We start from the raw sequence: 22026 nt of genomic DNA, 5'->3' as shown, positions 1-22026 counted from the left end.
TGAATTCCAGTAACTTCAGCATTTTGCACTTCTAATTCACAGTGTGGTTTGTCATATTTTTTTGCCCTTCACTCATTTTCAGGACTTGAAACATTATCTTCATTACAAAATATTATGGTTATGGTGTGGTATTTCCCAGTACTTACTTTTATCCAAATATTTACAGAAATGAAGCTTTTAAATATAGCTCCTAATGTTATCTCCTCAAAGGACTGTCTATTTTAAAATAAGCTAAGCTTCCTTTTCACAGGAAGACCTTTGAATGTGTCAGTATAGCTATAAAACTTTGTGTTAATAATAATCAATCAACATACTGTTTTATGATCAACCACCCTTGTCTTATTTTCTTTGCATTAGAGCTGCTTCTTGCCTTTTTCCCCCCATGCAGACTCTGGATGATTTTCAAAATATACCTTCCTTGTCTCCACCAGCTTTACACAAACTTGCCAGCCAAAGTGCAGTGGTTGTGAATTCTGGAGCCCCATATCCTGGCAGCTTGAGTTTGTAGGGGGGATTTGAATAAACCTTTCAATTCTCTCAAACAAAGAGCCAAGCAAGATCATTAAGCACTGGGGACCATAGAAGAAACTGGATGCAGCTTGCAACCATTTGAGAGGTAGAGGATCTAAAAAGAGACACCTGACACCTGCTCAACCCTTCTAATTTTCACATCTCCTCTTGCAAGGAAGAGCCCATGTTGGCTGTTGATTTTTGTGGCCACCCCTGTCTAGTTCACATTTCCCCACAGTTGATGGGACTGACATTACTAGGAGTTTCAACCTGATCTGCTTCTATCCTTATGTGACCTAGGGAACACAGCACATATATGTGACTTGCTAAATGGTGATTACATAATTATCTCAAAAGTTTTGCACATCTAGATGCCACCCGCAAAAGAACTGCTAATTTTGGAATAGTTGCCATAAAAGCTTGTTGCTGCCCAAAGAAAGTGTCTTCTCGTATCTTTAATATATATTTTATGGCATAAAATTTCAGAGAAGATTAATCTCTTCAAGAAGTTGGTTCATTATTTTCTTCTCAGTCTTCCTTACTCATGAAACAAAGAAGGGGCAATATTGGCAGTTTTTTATAATGTTCAGCTCGCTGCCTTTCCCCATCAGGAAGCATTGACTCGACAGTGGAATCTTTGGGGCTCTGTTCAAGAAGCCACTTTCATATATGCTTGTGTTTTATCCTGGATCAAGATAAGTATCTTCCATACAGCCTTTTTTAGCTGGGTGATGCTCAAGACTTTACCTCATTAACTGTGGAAGACCAACTTCCTCCTAAAAGGTCGCCTAAATAATACTGAAACTAGAGTATTGAAATGGAACCATAACACTCATTGTTAAGGAGAGCAGATCAACCCTGAAGAGATCAATAACTAGTTCATCAACTAGCCTCCAGAAAAGGAAAAATCTTGATCAATAATCACGCATAATTCAACTTTAAAACTCATTAGCACATGGTATAGTGACAGTGATCACTGAATTGGAGAAAGTTAAAGGCAGGTTAGGCAATAAACTGTATATTACGTTCAGTGTTGGAGAAACCTCTCATTGCCAATTGCTGGGGAACCTGAGCAAAAGGCTATTATTGATTTAATGTTTGGCTTGTGGGTTTCCCAATGATATGTGGTTGACTCTGTGCAGGAGAATGCTGGAGTAGGCAAGTCTTTTATCTAACCCAGCAGAGCTCTTCTTATGATCTTATATTCATAGCTGTTTAAGTAGAGGCGAGAATTGTATACAATTAGGAGAAGGGTTGTCTGTGCAGTCCGATGGAATCAACACAGAACATGATTTCAGTTTTCAGTAGTCTTCTGATCTTAGGGATGCTGATTTAATTGCGTATTTTAATTTGACGTAAATTTGTTCTGAAATTAGAAGGCATAGGGTTTAAATGAAAAGTAATCTTTATGGAGACTTCTTATTACTTAGGTTAAAGAAATGTGTTCATTTTTTTTAAGCAAATGTCTTCTTCAGGGTTCTGTGGGATCTAGCCAGTATAAACGGGCTTTGCCACCACCAATCCAACTTGTAAATCATGAAAAAAATAAAAATAACATGAATCCAAACCTTATTACATGTTCTAGCATGTTTAAGAAGCCCAGTTTCACATTCCCTGGTCATGAAAAGTGGGTCTGGTGTAATACAGCAGCTGCAAAGAGCATTTTATTCTGGAAAGTTGCCCAAATACCTGTTAAGCCAGTCATTGAATGCAAAACATCTCTATTACTTGAGATTAATAGTTCCTTATGGCACACTGGTGTTAAGATGACTAATATTGTCATATAGGTATGAACAGTCTTTCCCTAGAGGCATAATATCATCATATGCACACAAACATTTTTATTTGCTGCGCCATTTGGATGGAAAGCACACATGAAAACATTGCAATGTTGGATATAAAACTTCCACAAATCTTATTTTAAATACCCATAGTGTTTAGTTTAGTTTAGTTTAGTTTGTGCTGCTGTTTGCCCTCACTTCCTGATAATCCTAGTTCTAAATCTTGTTATAAAAATAAAACTTTCCTAAGTATCTTTTAATTTCAAGATAATTGGTCAGTTGATCTTGAACTTAATTTCAAGATTTGTATCTGAGGTTTATCCTTCAGGCATATGATCTGGTCCTGGCAGATAACTGTAGTATTAGGTTTTTCATTTGGCAGAGGCTAATAATTTCATGTTTTCCTTTACATTATGGTGAAAGACAGTTGGAGAAGAGATTTTGATTCAGAGGATATTCATTACCTCCCAGAAATGCCTCTGAGCTCTCCAGATATGGACATAATTGGCACAAAAGTCTGCATAGACCCCATGGAAGATACTAAGATTTGTGCTGATTATGTGGTTCCTGTTCATTTCAAGAGCTGTTATTCCTCCAGGATTATGCTCAATGTCAAAATTCATTTGAGGCTCAGGAAGCTGTATTAAGACATGGTTATTCCAATATGTTAGGAGTTTTCTTCAAATCCCAATTTGGCAGGTATGGTGTACAGATTTATTCTCAATTAATGATTTTGTTTTGTTTGTATGTCAGTTACTCTAAAGTGTTTACTACATCTAGGGACTAAGTCCTCAGTTTCCCAGATGGCAGACGAAGGAAAAGAGTTTTGTGATTTATCATGACACATATTTAGTGTTTAGACAGGAATAGCTTCCAGCTTTTCTGAACTACTTCAATAATGCCACTAGAGGCTTCTCCCCAGCCATGGCTCAATCAAATTGAATAAGCTTCTGCATTGTTACTACTAAGAATTCACTGTGTGCACTTTGTTTATAAAGTAAATGATATGATAACCCTGGATCAGTGTAAGTGCATTTGTAAAGTGTGCTATATAAATTTAAAATAGTGCTTTGTTAGAATCCTTCCTAATATGAGTCACAGTTATTATTACAGTGTCATCTGTGTGCATGACACTTTAAAAAGTATAAGGGCAGATCTCTCCCCCCCCACACACACACACAATTTAGCACAGCAGGAATAACAGAACAAGAAGGAAGAGTAAAAGGCTGGTTGAACAGAGGAAAACTATATGCAGTCATTTCAATTCCATGATTTTACTTATAGGCTAAGTAAGTGTGCTTTGAAGAGTTGAAAAGCTTACGAGAAGTGGCATCTCACTGATGTTCTGGGAAATGGTTCAGGCAAATACTGGCCATTTCTGCTACCAGCCTGGTGAAGCAACTAGCTCAAACAGCAGATTTGTGAGTCAGAAAGAAGATTCTTAATTCTTTACATTGTTTTGGTGGTATTTTCATCGCCAGGGATGAGTAGAAATGCTGGTTGGGTTTTCTGCCTCTGGCTTAGCTCTGAACTTTCTCTGGGTAAAGTTGAGGGCACCTTTTGAAGTTCTTTCTAAGATGGCTTAGGACATCTTAGTTATTTCATTTACCACAAAAAGAATGGAAGTGATAAAGTCAGGTAGAGGTCCTTCAGGAGGATATACAACATGTTCATGATATGTTTGTTATGCTTATTATGTAGTTCTTTTACTGAAATGGTCAAATATATTATCAGGGAAGGAATCATTACCTGCCTTCTAGGAGTAGCAATAACCATTGGAGCCTCCTGCTTTTTTAAGGTTTAGGTACTCCATTTTTTAAAGTTTATGTACTCCATCAGATTGCCTTATCACCACTAAGTATTGTGCAGAATGCTCACCTTTCTTGAAGAAGCTCAGATTAGGAACAATTGGATTTGGTTGTTGCTGTCACTAGTAATATTTGTTAGCAAAGGTATGATATAGCTATATATTATAAAATTTAGAGGGTAACTGATTCTTCAGGTCTTGTCCTAATGTTGCAAAATATTCTGTGTCAGCAGCATTTAGTCACAGAAAGGCTGATAGTGGCACCTTAGTCTTGGGACCACGTTAGAGAAAGAAAAGGATAAAAATAGAGTATGTGACACACGCTTCCCATGCTGCTAGCCAGGAACAGTATTCACTCTTCCACAGCATGTGTGGAAAATATGTGAGAGTGTATGTGCTTGCTTATATAGTTCCCTTTCCTACTGAACACAAAAAGGCAAAAACAACAGATACACACACACAAAAACGACCCTGTAACAGTGGAGAAACTTACAATATTCACTATTGGGAAAATATTTTTCCTAATACGTTTGCATAAATATTTCCTAATTTATTTCCTAATATATTCCTAACACTGTAGAATGCTAATTTCACCTTTTCAGTTATATAGTGCTCTTGTGTATTTTGTATAACTATTCCATTTTAAAGTTTCATGTGCTTAACAGGAGAGGGGAGGGACAATTACTTCTGTAAAGTATGGTAGGAAGTAACTTGAAAAATTTAGAAACTTTTCTTGGAAGGTGGGCTTTGTAGAGCAAAATCCAGAAAACAGTTGCTGCCTACTTAAAAAACCTGATATCACTAGATCTATCATAGTAATGAAAATGGGTACGTGATCTAAAATTAAGCACATTCTTGGTATGTTCTTTTAAAATATTCTTGTATCATGTTTTATTCCCACACATATTATTGTGTGATACAATGTAGAAAGTATTATGTAGTCGATAGAGCTGAAAAGAAAATAAATGTGTAGATTACATCTATTGTATTGGCCATGCTGATTGCAAATAATGGGAGTTTAAATTCAGCACATTTGGAAAGTAAACATTTGGGAAAAGCTGGTCTATATGCTTTTCCCAGGCAAGTGCGAAATGCAGTGCATTTTGAGGTGGGTGTTTGATATGCTTGTAGCGAGAACAAGTTTTTATCTTGTGACACCCAAATGGGTGGCTTTGATGACAGTTTAATTCTTTTTCTGTTCCTGCTTCGGGGCCTACTGTAAGTGGCTAACTAAGCACATAATACATTTGTCGGCAGACATCTGGCTTGAATAAGTAGCCTAAAGAATTGCAAGATCTGTTTTCGGATTCAAGAGAAAGGGTATGAGAAGAAGCATGGCAATAAATGTCTGAGAAATATGAACTCATACAGTGCTTACAGGTTTCTTAGTCAAGAACTTTAGAACTGAAATGCTAACAGGCCAGTATTCTGCTTTGCTACACAAAGGGAGTACCAGAACTTCAGAGCAAGTGCTAGATTCCATCACCGGGGCAAGACGCTGCTGATCTCTTGGACTTAGAGCTGGAATAAGAACAGCCACGGATGTATTGTACTGGGGCTCTCAGGAAAAGACTTATTGTCTATGATGTAGAAGCCTTTTTTAGCTTTTGTAGCTAAATTCTCAGGCAGAACTACAAGTTTTAAAATCAGGCCTGTCATAGGTAGACACTGAGCCATGCCATAGATCTAAATGGTAACTAAGTGTGTCTGCTCATATTGTCTATTTTCCAGTGTTCTGCCATCATGTGTGATAAAGGCACAATGGTTACCCTTAGCAAGTGATATAATAATGAGTAATGGTATTGTTTAAATGATTTTGAATCACCTGATATTCCTCCAAGTGAAACAAAATGCAGAAATGGTGAAGGAGGTGATTGTCAAGGAGTTCTTTTTAAAATTTGAAACAGTGTGCGCCTTCTCTGTGATATCATTACAGATATTTATCAGAAAATGTGAACTTTACTTCTTAGAAGTATTGCTCATAACTCACTAGGAAATCCTACAAATCGTAGGAAAGATATCAATATTAGCATATAGCAAAATGAAACATTTTTTCTCTCCTGCTTATGGCACTTGAACTCTTGAATTTTGCTGAGAACAATGGGAAAAGGACTCCCAACCATCTTGAGTATATCAAATTGGGATAGAGGTGGGCCATTGAACTTGTCTAGTATTGAGGCTTTAGCCCAAAGAATTTTTTTTTACTACAGGGCAGTATTATGATTGGCTACAAGCCATATTTCTAGGTGGTTCATAAGAATCCATTGAAATAATAATTCAGTTTTTTCCATAGTACGTTAATACATGTTTTTATATGATGCAGGCAGTTCAGCGGTTGATACACAAATAATTTCAAGAGGAACAATGTAACAAGTCCTACCTAGTTAGTAAAAAAACCACACATGTATTTAAAAACAGCTTCCTTGTTCTGCTGTGATAATGTAAATAAGCTATAAGGGAAAATGCCATCCCAAGCGCCACACAGTTTAAGGCCTAATGAGCTTTGCATTGGCTCCATGGAGTGCTTCTGTATTTAAGCAATGCTGTGTCCTACTGGTATAAAGGTCTTGCCATTGGCCAAGCTAGAACCAATTGGAGTTATGGCAGGGCTTGAAGTTGCAGTTCAAAACTAGAGGGCACCCAATTGATTGGCTTGGTAATACGGCTTCGGTATTGCTGTGCTAATGAAGCTTTGCCCTTGCCCCCAGCTCTAATTAGATGTGTCGCTTGCAGAGTGAATGCCCCCTTTCCCTTCCATTTTTCTTGGAAATAAATAAAATAAAGACTTGCCACATATTAGGAAAGATCTTTGGTTAGTGCTTCATAGACAAGAGAAGAGAAATCAACCAGCAAACACTACAGTCTCTTTTCATATTCACATGTTTCCTAACATTTCGTGGGGGTGAAACTGCCTCATAAAGAGGACCTAACAACAGAATGATGTGTTGGCTCAGGAATCTGCTCACCACACCCTTATCCATCCTACAGCCTCCCTAATTAGAAAAACACTCCATGCAATAACAGTAAGTCTGGACACTGATATAGAAGACTTCTGCTTAGTTACCCTTTTTTAAAAAAGGTAACATTGGCATGCTACACTTTTATACCTGTGATTTGGATAGTTATGCAGTGTTTTTACCAAAGCTTACTGAAGTTGTATGGTGGTTACACTTAATGCTCTGATTATGCCAGTAACTGGAAAAAGTCACTTTTGCTGCCCTTACATCTATAGGTTACTGCAAGAGATTAGAATTTACAATTTATACAGATGTAAATTTTGTATAAATATGAAACAGGTTTATATTTTCTTGAAAAATAACACAATATCTTGACTTAAGTATGTCTAAATGTATAGTGGCAATTTCAGTAGACTCAATGGTTGAAACTTCCATTAAGTCTCTAGGAGATTAATGTTGTTAAAATGAATATTACATCAAGATAAATGTATATTTTAAGAGGGATTCCAATGTTAATCCCCATTATATACTTTATACAGAGGAGTTAATGAGAAGGTCTCTGTGGCAGGTAAAGCCCCTCAACTTGGCAAATTGAGGTCACATTATGATGATAGTGGGCTTTTATTTTAGTATCTATATTCTATATTCAGACCCTCAATGAATATTCCCCTCTTTGGGAGGGGAGAGTACATGTGTAACACTTCTGAAATCATAGAAAGTTTTAAGATCCAGGTTTATTAAACAGGGATCTTTGTTTCCAGTCTTGAAAGCTGCCAGGCATATTTGGTGATGATTACATTTTGATCTGGAATCACATGAGAAATTGATGTTGTGGAATAACTCACATTTGAAATTAGCAGGACGATGTTTTATTGGGATGCTTGGGCCAAACAAGGGATCAGTACTTTGAAACACTTGATTTCTAATGGTTCCTTTAAAGACTTTGAGAGACTGAGTTTTGAATATGACTCCCTACAACATTCACTTGGCAATATATACAACTGAAACATGTGCTGGCCTGAATGCTTTAGCAACCTCCAAGGTTCCAATACAAGGGAATATCTGCAGCTCAAGGTTGAACTGTGAAGTTCTTGGTGCTCTCTGAGCTTGGTTGTTTGCTTGCAGATGTTTCATTACACAACTAGGTAATATCATCGGTGCAAGGTATATGAAATTTGAGGATCCTTAAGAGAATCACTAACAATTCAATTTTATAAAAAAAAAAAGTAAAAGAAGTTATACTAATACCTATGGTTATTATGTGGATCTTCCCTCTTTCTCTCCCTCTTTTTTTTTTTTTGTTAATTAGCCTTTTTAAATCTTTTTATTTTTTCGTTGCATTTTGTTTATTCAGTCACCATAATACGCCCAGTTTTTTTTCATTCACATATATAACCACCATTTATCTTTTTTTATCTTATTATAATTTTTTTTGTAATTTTTTTTGTATTTCACTATTAAAAATAAATAAATAAATAAAGGTTTACCTGTCACAAGACTTTTGGAAACACTCAGTGTGGTTTTCAATCCTTTACGGTCCACAGAGCAGCCTTCCCCAATTTAACTACCACAATTCTCAGCTATGGCTGTACTAATGGTGAATTCTGGGAATTGAAGTCCATATTTCATCAATGTAGTGACATCAGTGTAGTGGTCAGCAGCCAGACTGACAAGGATTCAGAATGGTTTTATATACAACTATCTATAAGCTCATTCAGGATTAGAGAAGAGACCTGCCAGTTCATAGAAAGGCAGTAAAAACAAAAAAGGAAAATGAGGAAGATTCTTCCCTAATGTACTTGTAGATAGGGAATAGCTCAGCTGCCAGAATTATTTGTAACCCCATCCCTTTCTCCTTAATAAGTCCTGCTAAAAACTGTGAGAATCATGCTTGGAACAGGAAGGGAAGGCTGCTTCAGAGAGTAAAGGCTCATTCCTCTGTTTCCTATTAAACCCAAAGAGGAAAAAGACAGAACCAAACACAATGCAAGCTTGTCTGTGTACTTGACCTCCATTCTATGTTTTAAGCTAGTTTCGCTCCTGAGTTGGCATTCTACAGATGTGCTGGGATGGTAACTCCTAAACTTGGATCCTGCTTGTAGAAATTCCAGGAGTTTCAGTCCCAGGACTTCTGGAAAACACCAGATTGGGAAGGCTTCTGTAAACTGCAGTCCTATTCATACTGGGAATAATTCCCATTGAATTCAGTAGGAGTTGTCACGTGTATAGGGTGGCATTACCAGACCCAGCAGAGATGTTGTTATATTGTTTTAGTTTTCTGCATTGTCAATGTTTGGTTGTATTCTGGGCTCCCATTATCTTAGCTTTCCAAACCAATGGAAGATGAGCTCTGGGTACGTAGGAAAAGCTTTCTAGGGCTTTTTTCTCCCCTAAACAGACTTTGTACTAACCAGGAAGTCACTTCCAAATTTCATGACCCATGTTTTTCCCATTTACAATCTTCACCAAAAGGTGGCTGATACAGCTTATCAAAGCTATGTGCCTTTAGCATTTGTTTCACTTTAACTTCACTTTCATGAGATTTTGCTAACTCAGGCATTGTACGGATGTAAATGAAAATAGTGCCAATTGTGCCAGCTTTAATGGGTCTTTGTGTGCAGCCGAAGGCTCCTTTTGGCAGAGCTCAGCTGTGTGCATATCAGGAGCTCTTCTTGTAGTATGGCTTGCCAAGAGGTAGCCAGACACTAGCACAGATTGAACTACTTAGCTGAGGTTTCCCTCTTCCCTGCCTCTTCCAATCTGTTGTTTTCATTTGTTATGTGTAAGAATCTCATATGTTGTCACTGTGAGGTTCTAGCTCATGCTTTTCTCTCTTTCTTTAAAGTTGCAGTTGCACAAGCTGAGTTAAAATGGTGTCTCTGAGTATTACATGGAATATGCAGTATGCAAAAAGCCTGAGTGGGGTTTAAAATAACAGCTTTAAAAATGCTCAGGTAATGCAAGGAAGGCTTCAGTATTGGACCCTGGAAAGAATCTAGTTGCTCGGATACCTTGAAATATGGTGCAAACTTAGAATGATTTGCATTGCCAGTCTCCTTTATGCAAATTCTTTATTATATTGTGCTGCTTCTTGCGGGTTAGTGAAAAAACCCTTGGATATTGATAGTTGAAACCCTGCAAGAGAGATGAAACATAGGTTCTAATTACTGCAATGCCAGGAGCTGGGCTTTTCTAGATAAAATACATATTCTGTTGTTTTAAATTGATTTTTCTCTTTCTCTCTCATCAGTTAAAGACTCTTCTATGAAATTTCTGACAATTTGAAGCAGTATTGTTTAAAGTGAATATGAAATGCTTTAGATCATGTAGAATAATGAGAAAATGAATGCATCCTCATGTGGGTAGGTGGAGAGAGATTAACACTTAGCCCCAGTCACTGTTTTTCTCCTTCAGTTAGACTGTCTTTCATATAAAACATTAAAAGATTCCTAGTTGTTGATGTATATGGTGCTTAGCAGGAACTCTTTATATTCTCTTGCCAGCTACATGGTTACTTAGAAAGTGAACCACTCACACTACAGCTATTCATCGGGACTGCAGATGACCGCCTGCTGCGGCCCCACGCCTTCTACCAGGTTCATCGGATCACTGGGAAGACTGTTTCCACAACCAGCCACGAAACAATACTTTCCAACACCAAAGTCTTGGAAATTCCACTTTTACCTGAAAACAACATGAGAGCAATGTAAGGCCTACCTCCTTTTTATGTCAAGGCACTTGGTAGGGGTCTGCCTGTCTTTTTTTTTTTTTTAACTAAATAATGTTAGTTTTTTTTCCAGCTGCAGAATTCTGTTCAAAATCTTTTTCACTGCTTTCTAGTGTTTTATTAAAATGTGCAAATATTTATTTAGGACAACTGATAGTTTCTCTCTCTCTCTCTCTCTCTCACACACACACACACACACACACACACACACACATCGCTATGCTTCTTTGCTATTTAAAATCGGTATATCAGTTACAGAGCTGTAAATATCTCCTACCTCAGCTCCTGTTTTAGGTTCTTAACCTGACACCACCTTATTCCCGCAGTCTATTCTGCAGGAAACAAGTTTGCTAGCATTCTCACAAAGAAAAGAGAGACTGGGTGTGTTAAAGGAAAATTTAACCAAAGGTGGGGTTTTTCTGAAGCTGCAACTAAATGAGACACACAAATATTAGGGGAAATATACACAAAGGTTTGTCTCATGGAATTTTTAACCATCAGACAGTATTAGGATAACACATCCTACTTAATTCATAAGGAATGTTTGTTCTGCCCCAGAGAAATGTGTGCAAGTAAAGCCAAAATGGAAGCAAATATGAACATTTCAAATAAATAATCTGTATAGGTTATGATAATATTCCCTAGCCCCAAATTATCTCACTTGAAAAGAAAAGTAATGTGGCAGATATTTACACAATCAAGACCTCACTCCTTTTCTCTGTTGCCATTGCACCCTTGGGTATTGTTAAAAATTGGGTTGTGTGTGCATGTTTAGTGTGTGTTTTAATAACATCTGCAAATGTTCTGTAATATTAAATGGCATCTGGAGCTGGAGGGCAGAGAACTAGAATAATAACAGGGCACAGTGTCACAGAAGGTGATTACGGAAAAAAACCCTAGGTACTTATAAAGTGGTACCACATTGAAGCTGTAATCAGAAACACATTTATCTGGGAATCAGACCCATTGGATAGAATGGGAAAACCTGGTTTTGAAAAGTGGCATACAATTTTTAAAATGAAGCAAGCAAATAAGTAAACGTGCCCAAGATTGCATGGCTAAATTTGAGCAAATTATTCACTCGCTTATGGAGGAAAACATATGAGATAGCATTTAGTTATGAACCATCCAAACAGAGAGTAAATATGAAGATAAATTGTTTGCCCTTGTAGCCTTGCTACAGGATCAGCTTCTTAATCATAATTATTATGTATCACTACCAAAATCTCAGTTGCCTGAAACTCTTAGGACTCACTGTGAATTAACCAGTTTAGCCTAGTGTCCATTTAATGATGTATAAATAGCACTGCTGTTTCCTGGAATGTCAAAATTAATGAAGTGTTTTTGCGGCCTGCCAAACAACTTGGATCAATAAAGCTGTGTTACAGTTGTATTTATACTGATTCTGTAAGGTTACATCTGTCTCAGGAATTGCGGTTATAACCAATCAAGGCCTTGAAAGAAAGATTAATCATGAACTATAGTAGCTTCTTTTTAGCCCATTTCTCATCCGCTTATCTGAGCGTGGCGATGTCCTGAATCTAGGACAGCAATCACCTCAGTGCCTAAAAACTTGAAAGTGTCTGGTCTTAACATCATGGCAACAATTCCATTGGGCAAATCAGCGTTTGGGGTTTGCTACATTTGCAGTTTAGCATAAGCATTGCATTGTAGCGCCATGCTTCATCTGGCACCAAGGCCCTTGCGAGCTCACTCAGAGGATCACAGACTGTGCAACATCCTGACTTCATTAGCAGTCTTGATTCACCATTAGGAATGATGATGGCTGGCTATGTTTCAAATCTGACAGACTTGTTTGCTACCGCAGCAACTCATCAGATAGAGCATTTTTTCCTTTTCTTTTTTTCCCCGAAAACCAAGACAGAGACAGCTCTGACCATTCTTGATACTTTATAGCAGAAGACATGTGCCAAATTCTAGTTAAAACTGCTTGTGGGACTGGCTTTATTCCACCAAAGTGAATGGCAAGGAGTCAATTTGTATAAATGTAGCATATGGCCAGCCGTTCTCTGCATTATTGAAGTCTAGTTGCTGTTTTCTTGTCTGGCAGGCATATAATAGTCCTGCAATATTTTTTATCAGGAATATAGAACTTTATTACATGTAATAAAATTGCTAAATGTTCAGGCGCTTGAGAGAAAATATACATAAAAGACATGATGTGAATTCTTCAAGGAATTTCTGGACAAATACATAATCTACCTAAGATATGTAATAATTACCTCTCTTCTTTCCTAATTTGAGGCAAACCAGAATTTTCTCTTTCATCTGTACCAGCAAAGAATCATTTGTATTGGTCCTATAAGGCAAACACTCTTAGCCCAGGAAGGAAGGAAGGAAGAAATATGCAAGTCTTAGCTTAGCAGTATGTCTGAATCAGCCCCAAATCCCAGAGCTGAAAGCAAAGGAAAGCAAGGCTATTCTAATTGTACTAACCTGCTTTGCTTCTTCTGAATTCTGAGTTGGAACCAGGGGCATCCTCCAGAAGGCAGGTCAAAAGAGCACACACACCCCAACGCCCTGTGGACTCCCCTGACTAGAACCTAGAATTTTCATGTAACCATGGTTTTAATACATTTTAATCAAGCATTTTACTTAGCTTTGATAGTCATATGGCTGGCTGGCTGGCTGGCTTTGTCTTCTTCATGCCTCTGTAAACTTTTAAAAGGGGATCATGCCTATAGGATCGTTCTTCCTGTAGTATTATTATAATTTGCAACTAAAAAGCCAGTTTTGCAAAGCATGATTATAAATGTATAAGTAGAGGATCAACATGTTTTTTGTAAAGCGTGAGAAACTCAAGGTAGAGCATTGATTATAATTCACTTGTTCTAGGATGTTTTAGAGAAGCGAATGTTCTGGAGTAAGTAGCCTTATAAATCTCAAGCTTTTTTTTATATATATATAAAAAGGCTTTGATGCCAATGTACAAAACAAACCATAATTACCCCTGCTCTGAGACCAATAATAAGGAAAAATTACTTCCTGCAACATTTTAATTTAATGTACAAATCAAAAGACAAATTAGTACAATGGTATATAGGCTAAATTTAGGATTATTAAATAATATTGTGTATAAAAGCAGAATAATTTCAAAAATAATCCTGGAACTTTTGTTTGCTTTTTTCCTAAGATATCATTTTCATTATGAACAAAGCAGCTTCCTTTTAGAGAAAATTGCAATAAGTTGATATCCAAGTTCACTACAAATCTATTTGATATACCACAAAAGAGTACTATGATAAAATGGAAAGAGTTCCTAAACCTCCTTTTGTATTCTTCTCTCCCTCTCTCGCCTAATTTGTTCATTCTTTTAATATCCTTGTCATTTTTTTTTTTCAACCTGTCCCTTGGAACATTGGCTGACCACCTCTTATGACACAGTGTGGCTTTGCAAGTGGTATCTACATCATTTAGACAGCCTAGAACAGATATGAAAAATTAGATTCAATGTAACATTGTAATTCTAATATCCATGAGTAAATTATACCGTCAGTTTTTTAATATCGTAACTGAATATTGTACAGTTAATGGTTTCTTTTATATATATATATATATATATATATATATATATATATATATATATATAAGATTTTTAAAATGGAAGATAAAAATTAATACAAACTAATATACAGTAAGGAAAAAAAAAGAGAAAGAAATCAAACAGAAAAAAGTGCAAGAAAGGGAAAAAAGTAAAAGAAAAATAGAAAAGAAAGGAAAGGAAAGGAAAAAAATACAAAGAAGTAGCTTTCGATCTTCTTTACAGCAGTTATAAGTAAAATTATTACCCTATGGTTATGGAGAACATAATTCTCTTCTTTCTATAATCTATCCTGTCTAATCATCAAAACCATAAATCATTAAGTTCATTTTTTTCTGTTTTATGCAAAAAGTCCATAAGGGGTTTCCAGTCAACAATAAACATAGATATTGTCTTTTCTCTGATCAAAGAAGTCAATTTAGCCATCTCAGTGAGTTCCATCATCTTCACCAACCATTCCTCCATTATGGGTAGTGCCAAATCTTTCCATCTTTGTACATACAATAATCTCGATGCAGTTATCATGTACAAAAACAAGTCCCATGACTTGTTTCCAACTGTTTGTCCATCAATCCCAAAAGAAAAACCTCTGCTCTCAGTTGTATATTAATCTTTAAAATCCTCTAAATCAGTGCATGTATTTGAATCCAGAATTTTCTAGCTTTTTTACACATCCACCAAACATGATAAAATGTCCCTTGTTGTTCATATTTCCAACATAAATTTGAAATGCCTTTATATATTCTAGACAATTTCTCTGGTGACATATATCAATGGTACATTATTTTATAAAAATTCTCTTTAAGATTATGACATAGTGTAAATTTCAATCCTTTCAGCCACATATTTTCCCATTGTTCCATCTGCATATTATAACCAAAGTTTTAGCCCACTTTATCATAGAATCTTTCACTTCTTCTTCTTCTGTTTCAAATTTCAATAAAAGTTTATACATTTTAGCAATTACATGTTCACCATTTGTCCACAATTTATTTCAAATTCAATCTTAAAATGTTCAAAACCATACTTTATTTTGTCTACTTTAAATCTTTCTAATAATTGTAAATAAGAGAACCATTGACAATTATATCCCTCTGCCACCAGTTCTACTCTTGATTTTATTTTACATTCCCCTTGACAGAATTCTAGTATCTCACAATAAGTTAGCCATCTGTGTTTGCCTATTATTTCTCGTCTATAAAATGCTTCTTGGGCTGAGAATTACAAAGGCATTTCCAGGCACAACCTGGGTTTGTATCTATTCCATATTCTCAACATGGCACGTCTAACATAATTATTTTTAAAATTCACATTAACCTTGACTTGTCATACCACAAATATCCATGCCACCCAAATCTCAGGTTGTATCTTTCTAACTCCAAGAACCTTCTATTTCTCAGCAGCACCCACTCTTATCCAAAGCAAATAGCAAGCTTCAAAATACAATTTGAAATCAGGTAAACCCAGTACTCCTCTTTCCTTTGTATCCTGTAACACCTTATATTTAACTATGGTTAATGGTTTCTGAGCCTTTCAATGAAAAGAATATCCCAGTACTTCATTCATTCATTCATTCATTCATTCATTCATTCGTACATACATACACACACACACACACACACACACACACTTTTTTTTTTGCAAATATTATCTACTTTAAACTTTATCCATAATTCTTTATCTGCAATTTTGAAGCTTTTTTTCCCCTAATTGTTCAAAATTCTCTAACCTGGCAATATTTGTTTAAATATCCATCCTGCGCTAAAGTTAATAGGAGTGAGCAAGGAGTACATTAAATAATATTTGTGAATTAACATATCAAAACGTATCAAAATTTATTCTTACCAACAGTGCTACAGCAGAGAAGTGTCAGAACGATTGGCAGCAACAATTACACCTTATCAGCATTTGTCAGAGGATTTTGCTAAATCTTATTAAACAACTTCCAGAAAGAAAGCTGATGAAAGAGTCCCTGAATCTTGCTTGTCATCTATATATATGGCCATGTAATATTAATACAGGAAATGTCCAAGAACGGCCTGTCTCTACGTGTAGACTCCATATTGACATTTTGCTATTTAAAATCAGTGTTAAAATATGAGTAGGAACTATGAAGAGCTCAAGGAGGATAAAGGCTTATGGGGGCTTTTAAGAGACACTTTTATTCTGCTACTTCTCAGTCATTCAAATAACTATATGGGTTCAGGTTACAGGTAGTCCTTGCTTAACAACTGTTTAACGATGGTTCAAAGTTACATTGGCCTCGGAAAAAGTGCATTATGACCTACTTGCACTTATGACCATCGCACCCGACCATCTCGCAATTTGCAAGATTTTTTACAATGGTCATTCAGCGAATCACCATAGTTGTTAAGCGAATTACATGGTCTCTAAGTGAATCATGTGATCATTAAGCGAATTCTGGCAAAAAAAGTCCATTGGGGAGGCTGGATTCACTTAATGACCACCTGATTCACTTAATGACCACAGTGGTTTGCTTAATGACTGTCATAAAAATGGTCGTAAAATTGAGTCTGGTCAAGTGGTGACTCGCTTAATGACTGCCCTGCTTAATGACCAATTTTTAGGTCCTATTGTGGTTGTTAAGCGAGGACTACCTGCATATAATCTTTTATTTCTAACCGTCCCATATTTTTATGCTGTTCTTTCAATCTCCTGTCCTAGCAGAGGAAATCTATTAAGGCTGAACTAAACTGCACAATACGTTTTGATTGCTAGTGCTAAGAGGTCTTTTTTGGAAGTATCCTGAATTCTTGATATCAGAGGTAACTGGCTTCCAAATCAAAAACTGGTGATCCAGTGGTTCAATAAATCAATAAGGAACAGGGAAGAGACTTCTTTATGTGTTTAGTTCTGTGAATAAATGTTCTAGCAGTTCCTGGTACTCTTCAATTAGTCTTTTTTTCCCCTTAAGATTACCTAAGGCACATCAACTGTTTAGATGTATGTCATTCTGGAAGCTTGCAACATTTTAAATGGATTGTTTGCTGTTGTTATTCTTTGGATAGCATTGACTGTGCTGGAATACTGAAACTTAGAAATTCAGACATTGAACTGAGAAAAGGTGAAACTGACATTGGGAGGAAAAATACACGAGTTCGGCTGGTCTTCCGTGTTCACATCCCTCAACCTAATGAAAGAACCCTTTCTTTGCAAGTGTCTTCCAACCCTATTGAATGTTGTAAGTATCCTTTCTATCTCAGTGTGTTTGTGTTTGGATTTAAGATGTAAGTTTTTCTGTCTCTCTGAATTTCACATAAAGAAGCATCTTGTACTTAGAATGCTGAATACCTCTTGAGAAGAGTTGAAGGCAAAAATAAACACACTCTACTATTCTTCCAAAGAGACCTTGAAATTGCACCAAGGCACAAGTAACTCAATAATTGTCTCCTCAAACCAAATACTATTAAAAGTTTATAAATGTTGCCTGCACAAATTAGAATACTTAAAAACCTCTAACCCCAGGTATGTTTTAGTGTATATTCATATTTTATTTGTATGTTCTTTTTTCATCTCATCAGCCCAAAGATCGGCCCAGGAACTGCCTCTGGTAGAGAAGCAGAGTGTTGATAGCTACCATGTGATGGGTGGGAAGAAAATGATTCTGAGTGGACATAACTTTCTTCAAGACTCCAAAGTCATATTTGTGGAGAAGGCTCCAGGTATTTAAAATGCTATCAGTATTTATGCTTAAGTTGCCAGTGTAAAGATACAGCTGCAGTGTTGCACTAGAATAAAGGTTTTTTAATCATGCCGTCTCCTAAATTGTTATTACCTGGTTCAGCTATTTTATATGCTTTCACAAGTGATATTAGCAGACAGAGCGTGAACATGTGGACTTGGAACTAAATCTCATTGTGTTTACTGGGTTTGATAATGAAATGTTTTTAAAGAGTTTGTTTTTATGAAATGCATAAAACAAAAATAATTTGTAAATGTAACCATTCTGGAGGAACAAGCATGTGTTTGTGGCTTGAGTACAGGTGTGAGGAAACTTTCAGTAAGTCTAGCTCACAAATTTAGCTCACCTACACAAGTCTGATTCCAGACCTATTTTTGCTGGATAGAAATAGGTATACGCAGAGAGAAAAGGAACGCTGGTAGAAGGAAGTAGATGAATAGTGTTTTCCATTTTGCCCAGCTTTCTAAAAAGCTTCTCCTTAAATTTGGGTGAATCTCATATAAGATACCGGTTCTGGGTGCAGAGGGTAGAGAGAAGGAGATTGCTAAAAGTGGCCTAGAGGTGTACAGATATTTTAAGTTTAGCAAGAGAGTATTTAGGAATTAGTACCTGTTCATTTGCGTGCTGAGATTTTTCGTGCCAGATTTATATCCACTTAATCTCTTGTAGAGATACTGACCTTTGGGCCTATTTAAACAGCAAACTATATTGTTGGCAGGTTATGGCATATATGAAAACTACTGATTTTATTAGGGGCTATAATATTATCTGAATAGGAGTGGAATTGAGTTATCACAGTGACTTCCTGCAGTGACTAGGACTGGGTTCTCCAACGTGATGTCTAGCAGCATCAGTATGATTGCACACATCTCTCGATGCTCTCCAGGCTGCCTGCTTCACCTGACTTTATTAATAATTAAAAGATTATTTTAATTTAATGGAATGGTAAGCTGGCATCTGGAAAACAAAACTCCAGCTTCCAACCATCTTCATTTTCCAAAAATATCTTGGAGCCCCAAAAGCTCTCCTAGAAAACGAACATCATGGACAGCTGCAGCTAAATGCTTTTGTTTGGAAGGGTATCCATCTGCCTCCCCAAAAGAACAAAAGTAAGCAGGGGTAAGTTAATGGGTGCTTTGTAACTGGTTCTGGCCCTAGCAAATGTTTTGTGAATGGGTACCGCAGCAGCCATCTTGTGAGAGCACCTATGGCATGCTCTCCAAAATCTAAATCTACCACCCCACCTCAAATTGGGGATCACTGGTCTGGGAATATGAGATCTAGCCTGTAATGTGATATCATTGGGTAGATAGTTGAAATGAAAATCTAATTTGTGTATGTTTTGTAAAAACAATCTGAGGGCCAAACATCAGAGATTATTAATGGGAACTTTTCACATTTTTATTGCTTCATCAAAACGCTATCACAAAGGAAATGTCCATTGAACTGAAGCAATAGTATAAAAGGTGGGAATTTTTAACCCTTGCATTGCTTTTTTGTTATAAATCTATAACATCCAGATTTGGGTGCTGAGGAATTTTTACAAAATAAAATTCTTTTTAAATGTTAAGAATCTAATACTATACAAAAAGTTTGATGATAGATTGGGCTGCCTTGACCTGCAAGATTATACACTGTGTCAAATCCTATGATACAGTTCCAGGCTCTGCAGTCAAACTATATATTAGAGCACAAAAATAGAGTAATTATTTGTGCATATGCAGTTATTTGCAAATAAAATATATTTAATGAATGAAATGACGCATCAATTGCCAGGTTAAAATAATTGAAAAACCAAGTACCTTACTTAGCCAGGAATATAAAGAGAGCCAGCAGGAGATATAGAACATTATTCCAGAGAATTAAATTGATGTGTGTGTGATAGAGAGGGGAGGGGGAGGGAAGCAGTTTGTCAGCTGTGATAGAAAGCAAAACCGATGTAATAAAAGCACCAGAATACAAAATGACCTATAATCTATCTATATAAAGATGATATGCATTACATTATAAAGTTTATGTACTCTCTCTATAACTATACATTCTTTTGTATAATGTAATAAACATATATTTGGAAAACTCATAACAAAACCACATTATTGTGTAGATTATCTACAAAAAAACTCCTAATTAGAAGAAATTTCCATCATGGGCTCTATAGATATTTTCTTTCCAATTCTCTTTTTCAAATAGAGGATTTGGATTTGTTTCTTGTACTACATATCATTTTGGTTTTTTATTCCAATCGTTAGCATAGTCCACTATTGACAGCAAATAAATCTCAGAAATTTATTTTTCTCCTCAACACTGTAAAAAAAGAGAGAATTATTAGAGACACTTTGTTATTAAATATTCATTTAAGATGGTTAAGGTACCCCAAAAGCTTTTCTAGAAGTGGATTGCAAAGACAATTTCCAGGGACAAGTTACACCAATTTTTGCCTGACTTTTTCTTACCTGAATTTCCTCTTCTTCTGCTTCTGAAAGGGTGTATTTTCAGTTGTAAGGATCTGAAGGAATCTGAAAACACCTGACACTTTGCAGGATCATCTCTGTCTGCCATTTTAGAATCAAGCAGCTAGGAGAATTGGGACTTGAGTAAAAATGCAGCAAAGAGAAGTTAAAAAAGGCAGATAGATAAATTGGGGGGGTTGTATAAAAAGCCAGGGTTAGTGAAGGCAATAAAGGAGGAGGAGGAAAAAATTTTGTAAGCTTTTTTGTTTTGGAAAGAGTTTCCGTGGTGCTGGCACAAATGAGGCATTCCACAGCTGCTTGTTGAACCCCTGAACTTTAAGCTGTCTCCTGAAATACTCAAACTCTTCACTTCTCCCAGCCCTTCAAAGAAGGCTTTGATAATTGTGACCATTGCACCCTCAACATTCACTGAGTTCCAAAGTGATCGGAGTTCCACGGTGTGGACTGACTATCCTTAACTGTGCAGTATGTTAGGAGGACATGCACTTTTGCTGAGTAAGGCAGTCTCGGTCTACTGTCAGACAGAGCTACAGTATCATTTGGAGATGCAAGCTGACTGAGGCAGACCAATACCTTCTCATGCTCTTTTGCATGTTTTTCACCCAAGTACAGATAGTGAATTAAGATAACCCAAGGGGGCATCTTCAACTATAAAGCCAACAGAGAGAGTTACATGGAAAAGAAGAGTAGAAAGGGGCAGGCTAAAATGCGGCCTAGACATTTCCAGATTCTTCTACATCTATTTAATCAGGGAGAGTAACAAGTTGATTGGAAGAAAAGCATTGGAGCAATGTTTGGATAGAACAAATTATAGTTTCATTTATTCATTTGATTGTTAAAGCCAGCCAGCCATTTGTCAACAATACTTAGAACACAGTGGCCTGAAGTAGCTATGTTAAGGCAGTAATCTCTTACCTTATTTGGAGCACTACAGTTCCCATAGTCTCCACCCAGCATAACTATAGTGGATGAAATTCTGGTAGTATAGCTTCAACAAACCTGCAAAGATTCTTTATTAAGAATATTTGATGCAGATCATGAGATGTTCCTGCCAAACAATTCCATCAGATAGTAAATATAATGGCCTAACATATAATATGTTAGGTAACCATATCGTATTATTTATCAAGTAAACCAAAACCAATTAAACAAAATTATGGTTTGTATTGTATGATCTAAGCAATGAACCAATTATAATATGTATAGCAATGTAATTCTACATTTCAACATTTCTATTAAAGGTAAGCCACAATATTTTAATGGGACAGATTAGTGTGCATAGGAAATAATACAGTTATATATGTATGTTTAAGTACATAGTTTTTAAACCTTTTGATGTTTGACACATAGGCATTGGTTCTTCTTTTGTGAGTTTAACTGATGGCAATGCTAATTATTTCTTTTTAAAGTTATTAAGTTATATTTGGTCTACATTCAGCTTTCCAAATTGGTATCAGTGTCTAAGTTGTAGGTCTTTGTTAATTAATATGATACTAGTTGTTTATAAA

The 22026-nt window shown here is 36.3% G+C and overlaps 1 protein-coding gene across 3 annotated transcripts in view; it reads left to right on the top strand.

Moving 5' to 3' along the window:
• Nucleotides 1-22026, top strand: part of NFATC1 (nuclear factor of activated T cells 1) — a 145104-nt gene that overhangs the window by 61054 nt on the left and 62024 nt on the right. For all 3 annotated transcript variants that reach the window (XM_007430175.4, XM_007430174.4, XM_025167897.2), the window contains exons 4-6: nt 10559-10761; nt 17374-17546; nt 17887-18027. In XM_007430175.4, the coding sequence (XP_007430237.1) occupies nt 10559-10761; nt 17374-17546; nt 17887-18027 (517 nt within the window). The remainder of the gene's footprint in view (nt 1-10558; nt 10762-17373; nt 17547-17886; nt 18028-22026) is intronic.

The sequence above is a fragment of the Python bivittatus genome, unplaced genomic scaffold (assembly GCF_059951505.1).
Source record: "Python bivittatus isolate LINGU-HERP-01145 unplaced genomic scaffold, Pbiv_v1 ctg000840_np1212, whole genome shotgun sequence".
Lineage (NCBI taxonomy): Eukaryota > Metazoa > Chordata > Lepidosauria > Squamata > Pythonidae > Python > Python bivittatus.
The sequence above is the reverse complement of the archived record's forward strand: the minus strand, read 5'-3'. Positions and strand labels throughout refer to the sequence as shown.